The sequence below is a fragment of the Chelonia mydas genome, chromosome 16 (genome assembly GCF_015237465.2).
Source record: "Chelonia mydas isolate rCheMyd1 chromosome 16, rCheMyd1.pri.v2, whole genome shotgun sequence".
Taxonomy (NCBI): Eukaryota; Metazoa; Chordata; order Testudines; family Cheloniidae; genus Chelonia; species Chelonia mydas.
The window spans coordinates 20,491,414-20,512,363 of NC_057857.1; the positions used below are offsets into that span (position 1 = coordinate 20,491,414).

At 40.9% G+C, this 20,950-nt stretch overlaps 1 protein-coding gene across 4 annotated transcripts in view; it reads right to left on the reverse strand.

Annotated features, from left to right (window-relative positions):
* Positions 1–3,419: 3,419 nt before the first annotated feature.
* Positions 3,420–20,950, reverse strand: part of RAB14 (RAB14, member RAS oncogene family) — a 32,068-nt gene continuing 14,537 nt past the window's right edge. For 2 of the 4 annotated variants that reach the window (XM_007060981.4, XM_043530351.1), the window contains 6 exons: positions 16,450–16,503; positions 14,570–14,747; positions 10,207–10,273; positions 8,235–8,322; positions 7,858–7,888; positions 3,420–5,627 (listed from right to left, as the gene is read on the reverse strand). In XM_007060981.4, coding sequence (XP_007061043.1) covers positions 5,450–5,627; positions 7,858–7,888; positions 8,235–8,322; positions 10,207–10,273; positions 14,570–14,747; positions 16,450–16,503 — 596 coding nt within the window. In that variant the 3' untranslated portion in view covers positions 3,420–5,449. Of the gene's footprint in view, positions 5,628–7,857; positions 7,889–8,234; positions 8,323–10,206; positions 10,274–14,569; positions 14,748–16,449; positions 16,504–19,810; positions 20,046–20,950 lie in introns of those variants that run through there. The other 2 variants (XM_037879374.2, XM_037879375.1) reach the window with 2 other exon arrangements.

Here is a 20,950-nt window from a genome sequence, read left to right on the forward strand (position 1 = left end):
AAAACTCTGGTTGTGCAGCTCTCTGGTCTATTTAAAATTCCCAGGGTACTGTGCAGTACACTGATACAAACAGAATATGGATACTGGCTATTAAATAGGCTGTGCTAGCGGGGTGGCCTGGGCCCCCCACTGATGTGGGGGCAGGTAGCAGCATATGGCCCAGGACCCCCTGCTAGGCTGGGGGAGAGCCTGGGACCCCTGCTGGTGCTGGGGGAGGACAGGGTGGATGTGGTGTGCAGTGGGACCCCTAGTGGGGGGAGGGTGGGTTGATGGAGTTGGCAAGCTTCCTATGCAGCTTCCTGGAAGCAGCTGGCATGTCCCTGCAGCTCCTAGGGGGAGGGCCTGCAGCCAATGGGTGGTGCCTGCAGGCAGGGAAACTGCACAGAGCACCCTGGGCCCTCAGTCTAGGAGCTGCAGGCACCTCAAAAACTGCTGCTGGCCCAGTGACTGCCTGGCTTGGGCAGCCCATGAGCCAGCCACACCGGCTGCTGCAAAAGTCATGGAGTCCATGACTTACCTCTAGTTACATTCAAAAATGTCTGCCACTGTTTCCATCTAGAAAGTATGCCAGAATCTGTCTGACCAATTCACATCACCCAAATTGACTGAAATCCAAACTTTTATTTATGCAGTTCAGTAAGTGTGCAACAAGTGTTCGACAGGTAGCTGCAGGTCATACAGGCCTCGAGTGAATTCAGAGGTGGTATGGAGACCACATCTCTCTAAAGGTTGGGTTTTCTACTTAAAACTGGCTTTCAGGATTTTCTCTCCAACAAAAGCACTTGATAATGTGCATTCTCAATTCTGTACTCACTAATTAGATGAGCTAGGATTTAACATGGAGTTCTTTAAAAAACAAAAACAAAAAACACACCACCACCACACATCACTTGTGGTCAGTCCTGAATGATTTGATGCCAAACAGTTTAACTTAATCTTGCATACAGGCTACATTTGAAGAAATTAAATTGCAATTGAATTGCATCTTGTTTAGTCTAAATAGGACTGGGTCAATAGTTTAAGTAACTCAGGCAGTCACAACCCTTCCTTTACAGGGAATTTGCATGTTCAAGCTCTGTTGGTTGTAAATAGTAGGAAGAGAGACCAGACAGATGTTAAGTTTAATGGGAAGAGAGAAGTCTTGAGAAGTGCACTGAGATAGCACTGCTAGGAGAGTCTTTAAAACAGAAACATTGGGAGTTATCTCTAACACAGCCCTTCTTTCAGGCCCCCCACCCAAATCCTTGACCTCTCTGGAAAGGTCTTCCCTGTTACCCCTTCATGATAGCTGCACAACCCTGTTCTCATACCTCATAGCTTTGAGATATATTTGTCAGCTGGAAGATTCCACTTTCAGATGCTGGAAGTTTAATTTGTAACTTATATTTACTCATACACAATGGTCAGATTCACCACTGCACAGCAGCTGCTTTGCATTGCTGAGGCAATGATTAGAAGTGACATACAGTATCCTTTAAGTTTTTTCTATGACAAGGAGATTCCTAGATTAATTATGTAAACCAGCATTACAGGGGCAGGAAATGCAGATGTAATAAATCCAAACATGTTATGGAAATAATTAGGCACCCAGGCAACCTCAAGTCTGCTCTATAGAGATAAGAAATAATAAAAAAAATAAATATTTAATGAGAGGATCCAAACATTAAAGTATCTTGATCTTAACTCAGTTTCCTGAGTTTGTAATGCTCATTTCTGTATTCAGATGGAGAGGAAACCCTGACAAAGTATAGTACAATAGCAAGGGGACTACCCTACAGCTGTCTTAGATAACTCAATATATACAAAGTTTTCTAGGAATCTCTTCCTCATATTAAATGAATATAGAAGTATGCACCTAACTTTCCCCAAGCAAGATTCTAGAGGCTTTGTGCACTAGTTAATCTTCATCTACTTGCATGGTCCAGGCTGTTAAACTTGTGATAAGTGGAAGTGCCACTTAAGTAATTCAGCCAAGTCTCCTTTTGGGTCATTGTACAATTTTAAATCCACACTATGAATCTTAAGTCCTCAGACAGCACGTGTCCCACTTAGCAAGGCAAGTGCTGGCAAATGTATTTATGTACAGGTTGTGTAAGCGAGGTAGATGAACATTTCTAGCACATATATACACACAGTGTTTTAGACTGAATGTGGCTTGAAGCATAAAAATTAAGACAAGATATTTATCTGTTGAAAGCATTTCATGAAAGCCATGTTACATTTGAACTCTGCTTAGAAGACTAATACTGCTTTTGTGAAATTAAAGGCTTGGGGGTCAACCCTTCCATTTCCAGTTGACTAGCTAATGAATGGTCATTAACCTAAAGGCCCTTTGTGCAACCTTAACACTAAGTAGTTAAAGAATCTTCACCCAGGTTACATCACTTTCCAAAACAAAGTATTATATCTGCTTAGAAGTACATACATAACAGCAAAATTCTGCTTGTTTGGCCATACAATGATGTTTTTGAAGGCAGAGGGACACTTTAATACTCTTACCAGAGCTTTAAGAGTTGTGGGAGATTCCAGTAATAACTGGAGGAGTGCACACATGGATAAGACATACCTTGTTCTAACTAAGCAGCAAGGGAAGTGGAAGCAGCAAGTACTACTTTAAAAAAACAAAACATTGTATTATATAGAAAGCTTTCCACCAACACAATTGCTTTTATAGGAACTGTTTTAGGAGCATAACCTAGAACTAGTTTACAGAGCAAGTCACCAACATGACTAAATCCACTAGGTGTTCAAGATCTGCTTTCAAGCTTTATAGTGCAGCTGGACAGTATATGTAGTTGACATAAATCCCACTCAATGCACTAGAGTTAGGACTTTTTTTTTTTTTAAACACAGCTGTACAATCAGCAGCTGTTAAGTGTTACTGCCCAGATTCATTTCACCTTCAAGCACATTTTGTCACTTCAATGACTTATTACAGAGGTGAGTGTTCTCTACTCCCAGTATTTGGATCTAGTTAGAGGTTGGAAGATTGTTTGCCTTCATGTTTAACTTAAAAGGAACCATCAATCAAGTGGTTTAAGGCTTCAAGAGGTTCTTGCACTTCCAAGCAGTTGAAAATTAGCTGGTGCCCAGCAATAACCTGTGGCATACCCCACCATTGCACAACAGCTAAAGGCAGAGGGCCCTTCTTTGCTAGCAGAGTTACAGGTACTGAGAAATTCAAGTTTTGGTAATTCTGAACAAATCAAGTTCTCTGAGATGAGATCCATGTGTAATCAGTTTCTGTCTGGCTACTGAGATAAGAGTGCAAAGCAAGAAATGGAGTGAAGCATTACTTACATAAACCAAGTCTTGTCAGAAGCAGCAAGACAGATAGGCAGGAGTATTTTAGATTCTAAAAGTCCATGGGATGACTAAACCAAACTCATGAAAGTCTCAAATAAGGCAACCCACTATAATTTATCTAGATACAGGTACTTTATTTACAAATATTTAGATTAATAGCATTGTTACACCAAATGAAGAGTACAGCAGTCCAAACAAGTCCTTTCTGTCACAGAAACAATGAGACCTACTGTAACTTACTTTGAGAATAAGGGCATTGCACCTCAACTAGCTGTAGTCATTAGAATGCTGTTTACTTCACCCAAATTTTGTTTCATCAGCAGGTCATGGTCCCTGGGCAACCCCTATGCGGTGCAACTTTGTTTTAGCAAAATGCATCAGCCATAAATTTTTAACATTATACCAATCTACTTTAATAATCTTAGGTTTAAAAAAGACTAACCAGACAAAAAACAAGGGACAGTGCACAAGTTACCCAAATCCTATTGTCTGCACATTTCAGTTTTGGCTTTTATTTAACATTGACTGTACAATACTCCGGTACCACTCTTCGCTTAGAAGTCTGAACATTGGATAGTTTCTCTTAGTGTCTGTAGAGAGGGATTTTAAGACTACTTTGTATTTTAAATACTGCAGTTTGACTGGTGTCAATGAATGAATGGTAGGTATAACAAAAGCATGTTCTCTCTTTCTTAGCCACTTATTCTTTCCCCCGCCACCTCTAAATCAAATTTGAAGTTTCAGAAATGAAAATTCGATTTCATGTGAAGCATGGTACTGTGTATAGAGATTTAAATACACTGGTCTAACCAAACAGAAGATACCACATGTACTTTAACAAAGTCTGCATATGCCCGGATACTATTTGAACTCTCCCATTTTATAAAGAGTACTTTCAACATGTGTAATTTTATGAAGGCAGTGTTCTAAATGCTTTTAGTAAGAGGGGACCCTAATTGTTTAAAAAAAGTTTCACTGTAGTGTAAATAAAAATGCAAAAGTAGTTAAAAATCCCTAGAGAGTTCTGACTGTCCAGTTCAGAATCTGACCACTCCCAAAAAGGTATAAAAGCATAAAATGTGTAATAGAACCATTCTATACAATGCAAGGCAGGAAATTAAGCCCAATGCAAAATGCTTACAAAAAGAGAGAAGCAGGTTAGCACACTGTTGATTGCACACAAACAGGGTTAATAAAGAGGCCTAGATATACCACAGTGCAAAGATGGAACAAAGACAGATATTCCACTAGTGTTAATATTGTTGCATTGGGAGTAGAGTTCCCCAGCACAATGCCCACTGTTGACACCAAGGGGTTAAGCCTATGTTAGTGAACTGCAGTTACATCTATCTTTGTACTAAATGGGGAAACGTGGTCACATATAGATCATACTGTACAAACTGATATTTTCTTATATACTGTTCTAATGCCAGTAATCAATTTATTTTCTTCATTAAAATCATATACACAGAATGTATTTAACTGTTAGCTCAGTTCCTTCAAATTTTATACATATTTACGCTCTGTTAACAAAATGTAAAGGATAAAATGGCAAAAAATGATGTAAAGCTACTGAGCACAAGAAGAAAGAGTGGACTGTTTTCCCTGTGCTAGGCTAAGACAGAAGTAAGTTGTATACTCCTGCAACAAGCTAGCCCACCAACACACACACCCGCCACAGGGAATTCCTCCAACAAAAGCACATTGTTATAGAGCCCCTTTTCTACCATCAAGTCATTTCACAGCAAATAAACATCAGTTACTATGGACAGATTTAGAACAGTTACAGATGGGGAAGGAAGGCTGAAGAACCATAAAATTAAACCGTACAAGAAAAGGCCCTGCAAAAGTGTAAAACCATGAGTCCAGCATCAGTGCTCAATTTAAATCATGTATTGGTGACACTATCACACAGACAACTGGAAAAAAACTTCTAGATTTACCATGCAGGAGAGGTTATTACTCTACTTGCCTTTGATAACCTGATTACATCTAAAGTTGTTTAGCAGTTTAGTATTGTGTTAAACTGTTGTCTCGGAGTTTAATTAAACCCAGTAAGATGTACAGAAGACAGTGAAGCAGTCAAAAGTACTGCTTCCAACAGAGGTGAAAGGTCAAAAATGGAGCCATGGAATAGAGATCACTAGCAACCACAGCCTTCTCTCTGAGGCTGGGGTTCACTGGTTAGTCGACCCCCCTGCGGAGCTGAAGGTTTGTGTTGTACACCTGACTCTGCAGCATTCAGATCCAGGCTTCCATCTTGGATATTCTGATAGATTTTCTTGGCAGCCTCCAGGAATGCATCTTCAACATTCTCTCCTCTTAAAAAGAAGCAGCAAAATTAATTCGAGTTGTGCACTACATTACGTTCTAGATTGAAGGAGAAGTCATGAATGTGCTTGGCCTACCATCCACCTCTTTCAGTCACTAGCTGAGATTTTCTAATAGTAGCAATTATGCATTGATTTTATGTTCTGTAAGAACAGCTAAGACAACAGAAAAAGCTGGGAAGCAGTCCAATGTTCCCAACCTGAAGCAGCTATCCCCTCAGAAGATTCTGAAAAAGTAAACTGTCTAATGAAGTCTTTTACAGATTACCAGGCAATGGGGACAGTTTTCAGATGCTATCTCCAGCTTTAGGGGGAAAGAATCAACTCTGTCAGTTCACCCTTGTAGTACTGTTGGACTTCAAAATACATCAGTTTTAAAATTGGCTGCACAACAGAGATGGGCTTTTTCACCCCTGCCCTCCCAAGCATTTTCATATAATGATTTTGACAGTTATAATAAAAGGCACTATCTGTGGTGGTGACTTGCATCAACTGTTCTATTAATTTCTGTAAATCTTTCTAAGTTAGGGTTTACTTGCTTTTTGAGTTTGCATCATCTACCATAGCACCTGTTGCATAGCACTGATCAGCTGTGATATCCTCTCCAAGGTCTCAGTAGCAGCTCAGTACTAGCAGCTTCACATGGGCAAAGAACTGTAGTTCTGGTTTGGAGGATTTTGAGATTTCAGAATTTGGTTTCATTCTAATTTGAAAGAAAAAAGTTTTAAAATTCTCAGCAAAAAAGAGAATTATTGTTCTCTGCTCAGTTCTACCAGCAGACCTGGCACTGGATAGCCTACACTGGAGCGGGGCACCCTGGTAGCCCAGGTTGCCAAGCTGTGAGCCTGAAGCTGTTCTCCCCAGCAGGCAGGATTCCCAGCTGAATTCTGTCAAAACAGACAAGATCCACAAAGCGTTACAGTTCTGACAAATCAGCAAGCTGCAATGATTTTTTTTTTTAAGTTTTCCAACCAGCTCCATTAGCAACTGCTAGAGAAGTTTTACCAGTGTGAACACAGTATAGCATGAAGCCCTTATAATCTGTACAGTGACGTGCTATTAGTGAAGCCCCTGAATTAAAAAAAACAAAAACAAAAAACTATACTTGTTAGTTCTGCAAGGTGCTATGGTAGACCTGGTTTCTATTAAGAGTGTTGCTAGACTTGCCAAGCCATATAGGCTTACCGCACTGAGAGAACACAAATATATAGGTCAACTGGATCTCATAATTCCTATAAAAATAAATTATAGAAGTCCCAGATATGTAGAACTGGGCCTGGCTAAGTTATCTAGTTCAGTCCCCTGCACTGAGGCAAGGTTAAGTGTTATCTTCTAGACCATCTCTGACAGGTGTTTGACTAACCTGTTCTTAAAAGCCTTCAATAAGGGAGATTCCACAACCTCTCTCGGTAATTTGTTCCAGAGCTTAACTACCCTGACAGGAAGTTTTTCCTAACATTTAACCTAAATCTCCCTGGCTGTAATTTAAGCCCATTGCTTCTTGTCCTGTCCTCGGTGGTTAAGGGGAACAATTTGTTACCCTCTTCTTTTGGGGAGGTCAAAAGGAAACTCTCTACAGCAGCTTCTGGCATCGCATCACCCTAATCCAGCAATAGCATGTCATGCAGCTGCATGGCCTTGTACAGATGCAAGTGCACTGCACACTCCATACAGGAGAAGTTTCACACTTCAAGTCTGAACTCTGACCACTACAGAACTAGCAAGGTCATTAAAATGAGGAAGCTGCACAATTAGACCAGTGTAATTTAATCAGTTAAAGTCAGCTTGCAGCTTAAAGCACACACAATAGAGTGCGCCATTTTATCAGTGCAACTCTGATGGAGGAAGGTTGCGTGAGGTCTTAAGTGAAATTAGTTTAGTAGTTTCAGTTTCCATTTTTTTAAATGCCAGCCCATCACAATTCAGCAACTGTTTGCTTGGAAGATGGCCCAAAAGCAGAGTAACAAGATGGTTATTGCAAGTTAAGGTTAAGATGAAGCTAGGCATGCTCTATTCCCCCATCTCCTGATGATATTTTTACTGCAATCTAACCTGAGAAATCAAGTTCACTTTCACCCACAAAACCACAGACTAAGTCCCTCTATGAAAATGTATACTAAACTTAAGAATGTCTCTCTGGGAAGTGTGGTCTTTTTGCTCAAAGAGATGAAGTCCAGGGAACCTAAACATTTTAGTATCAGACAGTAGGCCTATCACTTACGTTTTTGCACTTGCTTCAAGGAACAACAACCCTATTTAGAAACAAAATTGAAATTGTTAGGGTACATGAAATACCTCAAGAGAACCATATTGTCGCACTGAAGTTTGAATCCTGAGATAAACACGTGAGGGCCCACTGAAGTTTCATGCTAAATAATACTTTTGAAAGTATTTAAGGTTCTTTTTTTAAGTACAACTTCAATACGCAAACTGTATTACTAGTACTAAGCTAAGCCAAGTTAGCAGACTATTTGAGGCAAAGTAGAAGTTACTTTGAAAAGTGTGCTTTAAACAGCTTCCAGTTACGAATGCAGAAGGTTCACTTTAAAAACTCTAACCTCATTGAAACATAACAGCACAAAAGAAAAACAAACACACCATTTTCTTCTGCAAATTGTTTGGCTTCTTCATATGTAACGTCTCTCTGTGCTTCCAGATCCGCTTTATTCCCTATGAGGATTATCACCTGGTTCAGAACAGAAAAATATTAGCCTGGAAAACAGTTCAATTGCCTTTTAACCCCAACTCCAAATCAAGTTACTATTAAGCAAAGGGTTCCTCCACAAGGCACGACATTAGAATAATGGCAGCTCTCTCACGCACCCCCTGCCCATGATAAATGGGAGAGGTGCTATGGCACTCACAGGGTCTCTCCCACCGCTCTAAAAAAAACCCGCCTCCACGAGGGGAATAGCTCTCAGTGCTAGGAGTGCGGCTCCCAGTGCTGGTGCTCAGTCTACACTGGCACTTTGCAGCGCTGAAACTTGCAGCACTTGGGGGGCGTTTCACACCCCTGAGTGAGAAAGCTGCAGCACTGTAAAGTGCCAGCGTAGACAAGCCCTAAGATAGCCAGCTAAGCAGTAGGAAGTGCACCTCCTCCCAGGAAGAGGAAGTTGATACAAACTGTCCCAGATCAGAGGGTCTGCAGATGTCCAGGACCTCGGCAAGCTTTTATACAGCATTGCTACCGCTGTCTGTCCCTAAACTATAAGCACTCCCTCCCCCAAAAAACAGGCAGACCCATTTATTTGATTAGGGTGACTAGACAGCAAATGTGAAAAATCGGGACGGGGGCTGGGGGAGGGGGTTAATAGGAGCCTATATACAAGAAAAAGACCCAAAAATTGGGACTGTCCCTATAAAAATCAGGACATCTGGTCACCCTACGTTTGATAGGCAAGACTCAGTAAAACTGAAGACACTGCCCAAAAGTTTAAATGACAGGTCACCCACACAGTCCCTTACTCTAGCAAGTGGGGCAGACTAGTGATAGTATCTTGTTTCTCTAGCGACATCTCCACCATAAAGACAGGAATGATAGGAACTCCAGATGCCACATTCAACCCTTCTCCACTATAGGATTCCCATGGCCCTAGGGCTTGTGAAAAATACAGTTTTATTCTAAAACATGACTATGTTGAAGCAGTCCTATCTCATAACTACCTCATGTGTATTCAGAGTCATCTGCTGATTTGATTTGAATGCACATTAAAAACAAAAAAACCCACAAATATTGCAGAGGCAACACAAGAGTAGGAAAGGGATAGTTCTGCAATCAGAAATGCACTAACTGAAAGAATACGGCTTGACTTTCAGAGTCAAACAAATATGAAGTCTTAGGTCTTGTCTACACTACCAGCTGGATCGACGGGCAGCGATCGATCCAGCGGGGGTCGATTTTATCATGTCTAGTATAAACATGATAAATCAACCGCCGATCGCTCTAGCATCGACTCCAGTAGTCCACCTCAATGAGAAGCGCAAGATGCTCTCCCGTCGACACACCGTAGTGAAGACACCACATTAAGTAGATCTAAGTATGTCTACTTCAGCTACGTTATTCACGCAGCTGAAGTTGCGTAACTTAGATCGATTCCCCTCCCCGTAGTGTAGGCCAACCCTTACAAAGCATTTTAATTAGAGAGACATAAGATTAGAACCACACTACAGGAGCTGGAAAGTCTTTTGGCCTCCAAGAGGGGAAAAGAGAACCCTGGAAGAAAGATACTGGGTAGTTCCTCTGGATAAGATTTAAACCCACAATCAAACTGAGAAGAACAAAATAAGTTATTACTAAGTAAAGGACAAGTTAAACTTTCAGTTTAAAAGCAACAAGTTGTGGAGAGAAGAGGGGCAGAAGAAAGTCAAATGTATGTTCAACATTAAGATCTAACGCTAGGAGTAGAAAACCTGGAATAAACTCATAGCCTACCATATATCAAGGACAGCACACTGTAAGCTTATTTAAAAGATTACCACCATGTATCAAGGAAATCCAAGGTTGAAACAAATGTATTTCTTGCTTTGGGATAACAAGTTTTTAAAAAACATAAAAAGCAGTCCAACTTACAGTATTTGGATTGGTGAGGTTCCTTGCATCTGTCAACCAGCTGCTTAAATGGTTATATGTGCTTCTTCTGTGAAGAACCAAGTGAGGAGAATTTAACTATAGTATGTAGTTACTCCCAATAGTACACTTTTCAGAATTTTAGTGTTTAAGATAGGTTTGTCCCAGAGATGAAGTGATAAGTTCTATTCTGAATTCAGAACAGAACTTAAGCAAGTCAGCTAACCCATGAAGCAGCACAAACTCTGGAGCATAGGCCAGCTACATCAGATGCAGCATTACTGCTTTCCATGAGGGCAACATGTTAAGACACAGTGTTGTATTAAACTCATTAAAGGATTTCCTATCTAATACTCAAAGAATACTGCACTGTAGAATACTGCTTAGGTAACACTGAATAAGATTGTGTTCTTTAAGTAAGACTTCTTTCCAGTGAATTAGGATGCATGAAATGGAGAGAAAGTATAAGGCGGCAGAAAAACTGGACATGAAACCACGCACTTAAGGACAAGGACAACTGTGCCCCAAATGTATGAGGATTTATCTTGTGCAATGCCCATTAAGTTTGTTCTTTGCTTAGAAGACAGGCAATACCTTCAGGTTGCTTTTTTTCCTAAACCATTAAGTCTCATTGATCATTCTGTATTAACTATTCCTTTAAAAACTGATAATTAAAATATTTACTCTTATCTGACTGTATATTCTTCAGCAGATCAATAGCTGAACTTCCTCAAATGAAGGGAATTTGGACTGACAAGATGGGTGAGGGAATCTCTTTAATTGGATCAACTTCTGTTGGTGAGAGAGAAGCTTTAAACTTTAAGGCCACAGAGAGCTCTTCTTCAGGTCTGGCAAAGGTACTCCCAGGAGCACCACTAAACCCAAGGTGCACCAGATTGTTTAGCATAAGTAGTTAGCACATATTCTATTTCCCCATGTTTATCCCCCACAACCCACTGTTCTTCAGACGTTCTTGTCAACTGCTGGAAATGGCCCACCTTGATTATCACTACAAAAAGCTTCTCCCTCCCCCTCCTTCCCCACTCTCCTGCTGATAATAGCTCACCTTAAGCGATCACTCTCTTTACAGTGTGTATGGTAACACCCATTGTTTCATGGTCTGTGTATATAAATCTCCCCACTGTATTTTCCACCGAATGCATCCGATGAAGTGAGCTGTAGCTCACGAAAGCTTATGCTCAAATACATTTGTTAGTCTCTAAGGTGCCATAAGTCTTCCTTTTCTTTTTGCAGATACAGACTAACATGGCTGCTACTCTGAAACATATTCTAAGCGAAAAGAAAATGAGTACTTGTGGCACCTTAGAGACTAACCAATTTATTTGAGCATGAGCTTTCCTGAGCTACAGCTCACTTCAAAAGCTCATGCTCAAATAAATTGGTTAGTCTCTAAGGTGCCACAAGTACTCCTTTTCTTTTTGCGAATACAGACTAACACGGCTGTTACTCTGAAACCTGTCATATTCTAAGCAGCCATTCAAGGTGAAGTGGCTTGTTAACACCTCTGCGTAGGACAAGGGGGTGGTGGGGGGAGCGCTAAATGGGTTACAGATTGTTGTAGTAAGCCATAAATTCAGTGCCTGAGACACTAAAAATCATGGACTGAACAGTTATGAATTTAAGCTCCCAGGCTCATCTTTTGAAAGTGTTGTGCAGGCTTCCTTTGAGGATGAGGACTGATAGGTCAGAGTGACTGCTTTGTGAACAAAGTGTTCGTCCACAGGTGATATGGTGTTTGTGTGTTCTTTTCCTGTGGAGTTAATTCAAGAGCATAGTGATTGTCTATTTTCACCCACATAGTTATTGGGGCATTTAGTGCACTGAATGTAGTACACCACATGTTGTGATAGGCAGGCATAGGATCTATGGATCTTGAAAAAAGTGTGTGTGTGTGGGGGGGGGGGGTGATCATTGTAGCAGTAGAGATATGTCTGCAAGTTTTGCATCTTTTCTGGCAGGGTCTGGTGCTGCTTTGAGTTGGTATGCCCTGGTCTGTGAGGCATTTGGATTGCATGTGGAATCAAAGCCATGAAATGACAATGACCTCCTCTGAGGGAGCCTAATTGATGTATGCCTGCATCCCTGCAGGGAATAAGATTTTTGTATGCTTTGCTCCTTATTTTGGAAAGAACTCACAAAGTTCTTACCCTGCGAACAGCCTATTAACCATTTCCTAAAAGAAACACCTTGCATTCCCAGCCTCTAAACGGAGCTATATCAGACACGTGCCGAGTACCCTCTAATCATTTCTACATGGCAATGCAACTTAAGTTTCAAAACACAGCTTCTCCACGCATTGCATCATTTTATTCATTGTTCTAAATTTTTAACCCACCATTCATTTCTTCATGGATAACAAAAAAAAATTTTAGTTCTCTAAATACACACAAATAAAGGGATGTGTAACAAGGTATTAAATAGGTGACTCTAAACCACCACCACTTAGAGAAGCATGTAGAGTACAAGACATTCATTCATCTGCAACCTGACCATGAATATTCAGTAGTTTTTCCTTATACTGAATATAACGTGCTGATAAAATGTACATCGTTGGTATACCTACATGCAAGTCAATTACAGATTATACACCAAAAAGAAAGGTAGTTGCAGTTGGGAATGTAATTTATGACTATTAGTTAAGACCCTGAAGATATTTAGTTTTACTCTGAAACTGTTTCAGTGACAGGGAAGTTACTACATCTTCAAAATACCAAGTCTTTGCTATAAAAAAAAATGACTACACTGAGTTTGAGTGTGTACAAGCAGCTAGCTACTCACTATTTATTAAAAACAAAAGGAGTACTTGTGGCACCTTAGAGACTAACCAATTTATTTGAGCATGCTCACGAAAGCTCATGCTCAAATAAATTGGTTAGTCTCCAAGGTGCCACAAGTACTCCTTTTCTTTTTGCGAATACAGACTAACACGGCTGTTACTCTGAAACCTGTCACTATTTATTGTATTCCTTCCCATTTAGGGAAAGCTAGGCCACCTCTGTTTGAAAGACTACAGATAAATGGGAGAGTTCAAGAACAGGCCAGAACAGGGGCGGGCAAACTACGGCCCGCGGCCCGGATCCAGCCCTCGGGACTTTGGATCCGGCCCGCGGGGATTACCCCCTGTGGTGCCGCAGGCCCTGTGCCACTCTCAGAAGCAGCTGGCACCATGCGGGGGGGGGGGGGGCAAGGCAGAGGGCTCCATGCACAACCCTTGCCTCCAGGGACCGCCCCCCCTGCAGCTCCCATTGGCCCGGGAACCTGGAGGCATGGCAAGGGCAGTGCAGTCATGGTGCCGGCTGCTTCCCAGAGCAGAGTGGCGCGGCGTGGGGCCAGAGCAGGCACGCAGGGAGCCTGCCCTGTCCCCAGGGCGCACCGCTGCCACCCCGAAGCCACTTTAAGTAAGCAGCACCGGGCAGGAGCCCAAACCCCTCCTGTAACCTGCACCCCAACCCCCTGCCCTGAGCCACATGCTGCACCCTGCACCCTGGTGCACCCCAACCCCCTGCCCTGAGCCCCCAGCTGCACCCTGCACCCCACCTCCCTGCCCACTGCACCCCTCCTGGACCCCAACCCCCTTCCCTAAGCCCCCTCATATATTCCGCATCCCTCCTCTGCCCCAATCCCTTGCCCTGAGCCTGTTCCTGCACACTGCAGCCCCTCCTGCACCCCAACCCCCTGCCCCGCATATAATTTCCCCACCCTGATGTGGCCCTCGGCCCAAAAAGTTTGCCCACCCCTGGGCCAGAAGCTTTTTAATAGATCTGTGTAACAGAATGCCATATCCCAGAATTCCACTACATACTATCTCCAGGGTAGACAACTTGAGTCTGGGAATATTCCTATATCCCCATCATGAAAAATAAAAATAAAATAAAAACTAACTTCCATACCCTGAAATCTTGAGACACAGAACCACCTTTCAGGTAAGACAGTTTAAATAAGCTGGCAGAATGCAGTAACACCACAATGCCTGAAGGGGGAGAGTCAATAACAGACGTTTCCAAGGAGAAGCTTGTTTATGCAGAACTTTGAGATTCTGAAGTCTCACATTTATTAACCAAAGTCAATTTGAAAGTAAACTACCAGTGCTTTACTTTTTAAACAGCCGTTTGTAGAAGGGAGGGAAATAAAGGAGAGGCTGCATAAGAAAGGGTGAAAATCCACTATCCAGATACCTGACTAGTTTAGAAAACCAAGAGGACTGAGACCCAGAGAAAGCAGTCATATACAATGTAGTGACATTGTAAAGCAGTGTCCCAAATAGGCTTGGAAATAAATTGGTAGTCATACCACATGTTCTATTTTAGCTATAACTACAATTGACAAAACTCAGACAATATCTTACCTAGTAATATCATAGACCATGAGTGCTCCTGCTGCTCCTCTGTAGTAGCTTCGTGTTACAGCCCTAAATCGCTCTTGTCCTGCTGTGTCCCAGATCTGCAGTTTAATTTTTTGGCCACTAACTTCAATTATTCTTGTACCAAATTCGACCCCAATTGTGTGGGGACAGTCAGCCATAACTGTTACAGAAAGATAAATAAGAGGTTCACATCTTTCTACTAGAAGTCTTCTCCCTCTTACAGAGAAAAAGATTTAGTAATGCCATCTTTCATATGGGGGGTGAGGGGGGTGGGGGAAGAGAACACTAATCTAAATCAACCCACTTTACAACAGTAAATTGTTTTTAATTTAAACAGCATTGAATGATTGTGTTCAGGAAATAACCAATGATAGTTTTAATGCACTGCCAAACATTTAAGAATGGTCAATTCATAAATCAGAAAATTCCTAATGGAAGTTGCAAAAGTATGCAACATTTAGGTGTTTGGCACTACAAGTTGAGTAACTGAGTCAGTTTAGATGGCTGCAGAACCAACCCTTGTGGAAACAACTTTAACTTGAAGGCTTAGAGAGACTAGCCATGACTTGAAATAATTCAATGAAGTTTATAAATTTCTAACAGATGGTTAAAAACTGTGCACATGACTATAGGAGTGATCATGCTGGATCACACCAGAGATCCATCCAGTTTAGTGTCACATTTTGAAGACTTGCCTGTAACTGTTGTTTGAGGAATGTTTAAGAAACATGTCAGAAGACAGTTCTAGGATAACCTGTCAAAAGGAAAATCATCTTCCTAATCCCCACTAGAGATCAGTTTATGCCCTGTCTTTGTGCTCAAAATTTAAGTTCTATTGCTTCAAGTTTATAGAACTTTTGAGGAATTAAAAATACTTAAAGCATTCTCTCAAAAATCTGATGGTCTCTTCAAAAGTTAGGCCACATGCAAGAGATTGCTTGGTATTACCTTTGATTAACCTATTCACACTGGAAAGTCACTTTCAGAGCCCTAGTTCTCACCACACAAGCACACTTTAAAACTGTGTAACTACTTTGCAAGCCCAAGGACATGAAAACTAAGCTACATTATCCATGATAAGAAAACTGCATGGAAAGGATAAGACGGTATTAAGAGGCACAACAAACTTTCACCACCACTGAAGAAACAAAACTAGCAAAACTTCAGAACTGGGAAGCAACACTTGAGTCAATGCTTATGCACCACATCTCTAACACAGAAGAGAAAAAGGACACTGCAGTTATAAAACAGATATATATACACTCCTTAAGGAGCATGTATCATGCAGATGCAGCAGCTGTGACTCATGACAATCAAGCTATAAAATTAACTCCAGTGTTACTTAAACCTGTAAGAGGCTGCCTTTGATTTTTAGCAGTTATATCCCACTTTGAATGTCAAAAGTATAACTCCCCTCAAAGTGAGCTTTTGCATTCCAACAGAGGCTCTACTCTCACCAAATACCAATGCAAAGAAGTGTAGGAATATTTTTCAAGTGGAGTTTGTGATTGAAGTTTAGTAGCACACTTTCAGAAGCCATCATATAGCACGACCTTTCCCAGCACCACGCCCGTTACAGATACCCGTCTATGTTTTGGGAATGCTATAGCCTTTACTTCACAGAAGTCACCCTCCAGACATGTGGACAGACAAATGACCTGACAGGCAGCAGACTATGCTAAATAACTATTTGCTTCTATCTTCATCATTCTGACTATGATTAGTCTACCTATTTGTAATGGGTGAAGCACCCGAAGGAACTCATGCATGCTGGAAAATAGCTTTCAGAACTAGGGAAGCAGGAAAAAGAGGGAGGAAGCATAACATCAGTTCAAACAGAGGCTCCAAATGAAGATACTCACATTTCTTTTCTGTGAATTGGTGAAGTAAGCAGGACTTTCCTACACCCATGTCCCCTGTTACAGAAAACACAGTTACTGTACTGGTAACAGTGGCTTCAATTTAAAAACATCTGACAAACTTTACATTGAACACGCAAGTGCCTTGCTGGACCATGCTTTGCTATGCTTGTATGCACAAGATGCTTCACAGTGCACCTGGTAACAGTACTTTTCCCTATAGCTTTGTTCACAGGCATAGGGTAGTAGAGGCGTCCAAGGAATAAACAAAAGGAAAGGAATTCAGGTTACAGCCTCATGCGATATCACTATTTGAGGTTTGCAAAGTCATACAGAAAGCTGACCCGTTAGACACCGAGTGGGAGAGATACCAAGGTTATGTGCAACTTTCAGAAGGGTAACAGAAATTTTAAATTCCATACTGACAGACAGAGCAGAGACCTTTAATTATAAACATTTTACACCAGAAGTTAGGCATCTTCCAGTAGCTGAGCAAGTGTGAGGCAGCTGCTGCACTGTCATGTTAGTCCTGTATTAGGCTTCAGCCCAATCATGGCAGTGTGCTTCACATACAGAACTAAATGATCAATTGTTTTAAAGAGAACAAAGAAACAAACAAACAAACAATCAAGGATCTCATAGCAACCTTGATTTGCACACCTTTAAGGCAAAACTGCCCCCAGAGTCATCTACACAAAACCCTTTAGAGTTGTATAAGCAACACAGCGAGCCCAATCCTACTGTGATAATCATAAAAAGACAAACAGGTCAGGAAGAAGCATCAGGAGATCATCTAGTCCAGTGGTTCTCAAACTTTTGTATTGGTGACCCATTTCACACAGCAAGCCTCTGAGTGAGGCCGTCCCCCTTATGAATTTTTTTTTTTTTTTAAATTTTAATATTTAAAAGTATTATAAATGCTGGAGTGAAGCATGTTTTGGGTGGAGGCTGACAGCTCATGACCATCCTCTGTAAACCTCGTGACCCTCTGAGGGGTCACAACCCCCAGTTTGAGAACCCCTGATCTCATCCATTCTCCTGCACTGAGGCAGGATTAAGTAAACTTCGCCATCCCCAATAAGCGTTTGTCTCTAACCTGTTTTTAAAGACCTCTAATAATGGATTCCACAGCCTCCCCTGATAACCTGTTCCAGCATTTACCTATCCTCACAGTTAGAAAGTTTTTTCTAATATCCAACCTAAATCTCCCTTGCTGCAAATTGAGAGGATTACCTCTTGTTCCCCACGTCTACCGAGGGTAGAACAATGGATAACTTAAAAGTTGCTGGAGGACAGTTATTTGAAGACTTCAGTCCCTGCTCAGCCTTTTCTCTTCTAGACTAAACATACACAACTCTTTCAACTTTTCTTTGAAGGTCATCTTTTCCAAGCCTTGTATTTTCATTGCTCTCTTCTAGACTATCTTTCTTAAAAGTGTGATGCCCAAAAATTGGACACAGTATGCAAGCTGAGGCCTCACAGTCCAGAGTAAAGCAGAACAATTACATTCTGTGTCTCAACACTCTTATTAACAAACTCCAGAATGAGATTTGCCTTTTTCACAACTATGTCATGGTGCTGATTCATATTTATGTTCCACTGTAATTCCCAGATCCTCTTATACAGTACTGCTGCCTACAATGGGGAAAACTGGTTGTTTGTGTGTGTTTGACTTTTTTCTTCCTAAGCGTAGTGCTTTGCAATTGTCATTACTGAATTTCATCTCTAGTTCAGACCAAATTCTCCAATTTATCAAGATCATTCTGAATTCTAATTCTGTCCTCCAAGGTGCTTGCAACCCCTCCCAGTGTGGTGTTGTCTACAACTTTTATAAGCCTACTCTCCATCATCCAAGTTGTTAACGAAACTGAATAGTACTGAATCAGAGACACCCTTGCAGGACCCCATGTCTATGTCCTTCCAGTCTGGCAGCAAACCATTGGTAACTATTCTGAATATGGTCTTTCATCCAGCTGTGCACCTGCCTCATTGTCATTTCATTTAGATATTTCCCTAGTTTGCTTATAATTTTAAATGCAACAATATAGATAACCCACAATACTCCACACATCTCTTGTGGTCAAGATAAGGTGCTCGTAGTAAACTTAATTTTGACACTCTGCAGTCAAAAGACACCCTAGGAGTGTACGGGCCTAGTACGTGCAATCATATGTCCTCAAGCAGCTGGCCCCAGTGACTATGCAGCTTAATCTCTTAGTTACATTTTTTATAAATGAAAAGAAACAAAAATTTGTTTTTTGATGCTGTGGGTTCCAAGTTCAACTGACAAACATGAAGGATTTTCCTCCCCACCATACCCCACACATACACCCTAACTGTGCCCCTTTTATGCTGCTGCAGCAGCATAAAGTATTGGAAGAGCCACTTAGCCAAGGGAGGATTTCCCCAGCATAGGCAGAACGTTGCAGGTTTTGGCATAAGGGGTATAATTAGGGTGAGCAGAACCTCCAGAACTGCCCAAATTGCACCAAGGACTGAATCAGGTCACTAGCATTTGAGAGAATGAAGGAGGAGACTTAAAGCCACTGTAGCCTCTCTCCCCCATAAGTTGCACTGCAGGCATTGGTACCCAGGGTAATCTGTTCACATAGCTATTTTTTTTTTTTTTTTTTTTTTTGAAATACAAAGTTGCAGTTTTAAGACAGACATTTAAAAGCAGCGGCATATTTTAGAGAGGGTTATAGAAATCATTACTCTGATTTAACCATGCACTTGCATAAGTTTGCCTGTGCAATCCTGGAACTATGCCACTCAGTGAAACGCAGCAGTACAACGTACCTCACGTGTATTTGTTACAAAAAAGTTTCATAGGTCGTATTGTACATGTGAACAGGAAGTCTCCCACTGCAGGTACATATGTTCACTTCAGTTATTTCTTAGTCAGACTGTGACTGTGGACTAGTTTTTAGTTTTGTTTTTAATCGAAACTCAAAGTACAGAGTGCACAAAAGCTTTCTCCCAGGCTGAGATGAACACCAATTTCCTAATAAAGACAAGCTACATCAGAATAAAAGACAATGGCCCAAATTCTGAAATTTTCATCTAAAAGTGGAGATACACCTTTGTGCCTCCCAAATTCTGGGCTGTCTGTAGATTTGTTGTCTGCAATACAAGTTAGAGCAGTTGTGGGAGCTGATTTCCAGAATCTTTCCACATCCACCCAGGATGGCTTTAAAAAAAAAAAAAAGTATTTTTCAGAAGACCCAACATTTTAATTTTATTTAAATTAAACACTTTTAAAAATGGGGGGGGGGGGGGATTTTTAAATGACAACCTAGATTAAGTCCTAAGCTTACTATGATCTATTAAAATCATTTAAATAAAAACAATGTTAAAGCAGTACCCAATTGCTCCAAAGCTTTAAAGAAAGTCAAACCACTGAACTGGTAGAAGTCATTGGCCAAGAATCTGGAGCCAGAGTTTGTTGAAGTGCTAAACCAACTTTTGACAGCATTAGCCTCTTCTGCAGGTGCAGAGAGAATGTTTTCTTCATTTCTGTCTATTCAACTAGTTCAGTTTTAAGTTGAGAAACCAATTGTAGTTGAGAAAGCAGGAAAGCTTGTTTTCTCTCTTCCCATCTATGAATAAAAATGAGGTGTGAGGATAAGATTTACTAGTTATAAAATCTTGAAGGCCATAGTTACCAGAAACATTCAATTCACTATTTTTGTTTAATAAAAACAGCTTTAAAATGTAAAATGTGTTGACAAGAAAAAAGTTAGGTAACCAGCATATGTAAGGTAATTTAATAAAAACAGTTTTAAAATGTCTGTATTTAATTGAATTCCAATTTTCACCAAATGCAGCAACACTAGATTAAAATTAAAAAATTTATCTACTGAATAAAAATGTATCATTCAAGTTTCTAAAATAGTAAAAACTAAGCATCTGAGAAGCATGTTATACTACATCTGTATACTTATCAAGCGATTATAGTTTATCCTTCTGGTCAACAAGAGTACCACCAAATTATGCCAACCAATGAGAATCAACCTCTCTCTAGGAAAACTGACAGTAGAGATGCAAAACAAGATTAAAATCAATTTAAATCAGCAAGGAAGAAACACTGATTTAATTCATGATTAAAATTGGTGATTTGAGTCATTCTACCCTTCAGCCACCTACACATGATGAGAGGGGGAAAAAAAAGCAAAGAATCTGGCTACCTTCAAGCCCTTTACACTGTGAAAGTGTATACTGGAGACCAAGAATAGCCAAAAATGGGGGCTACAGTCACTAACCCTTTGGGATTGACAAACATTTCTGTATTGTAAGATTGCACCAGAATACAGCCCCACCCTGCTAAGGGAACGAATACTGAACTTGCACTCACTACCAGCTCACAAACGGGTCTTCACTGGGAAGAGCGTGTCTTCAGTGTAGTGCTTTCTGCTGAGACAATTACACTCTACCGAGTATGCTTTTGTTTCAATGGCCTTGTTTGGACTGTTCTCTTTTCTAGCCTTAGAAAGCAACCACTGTG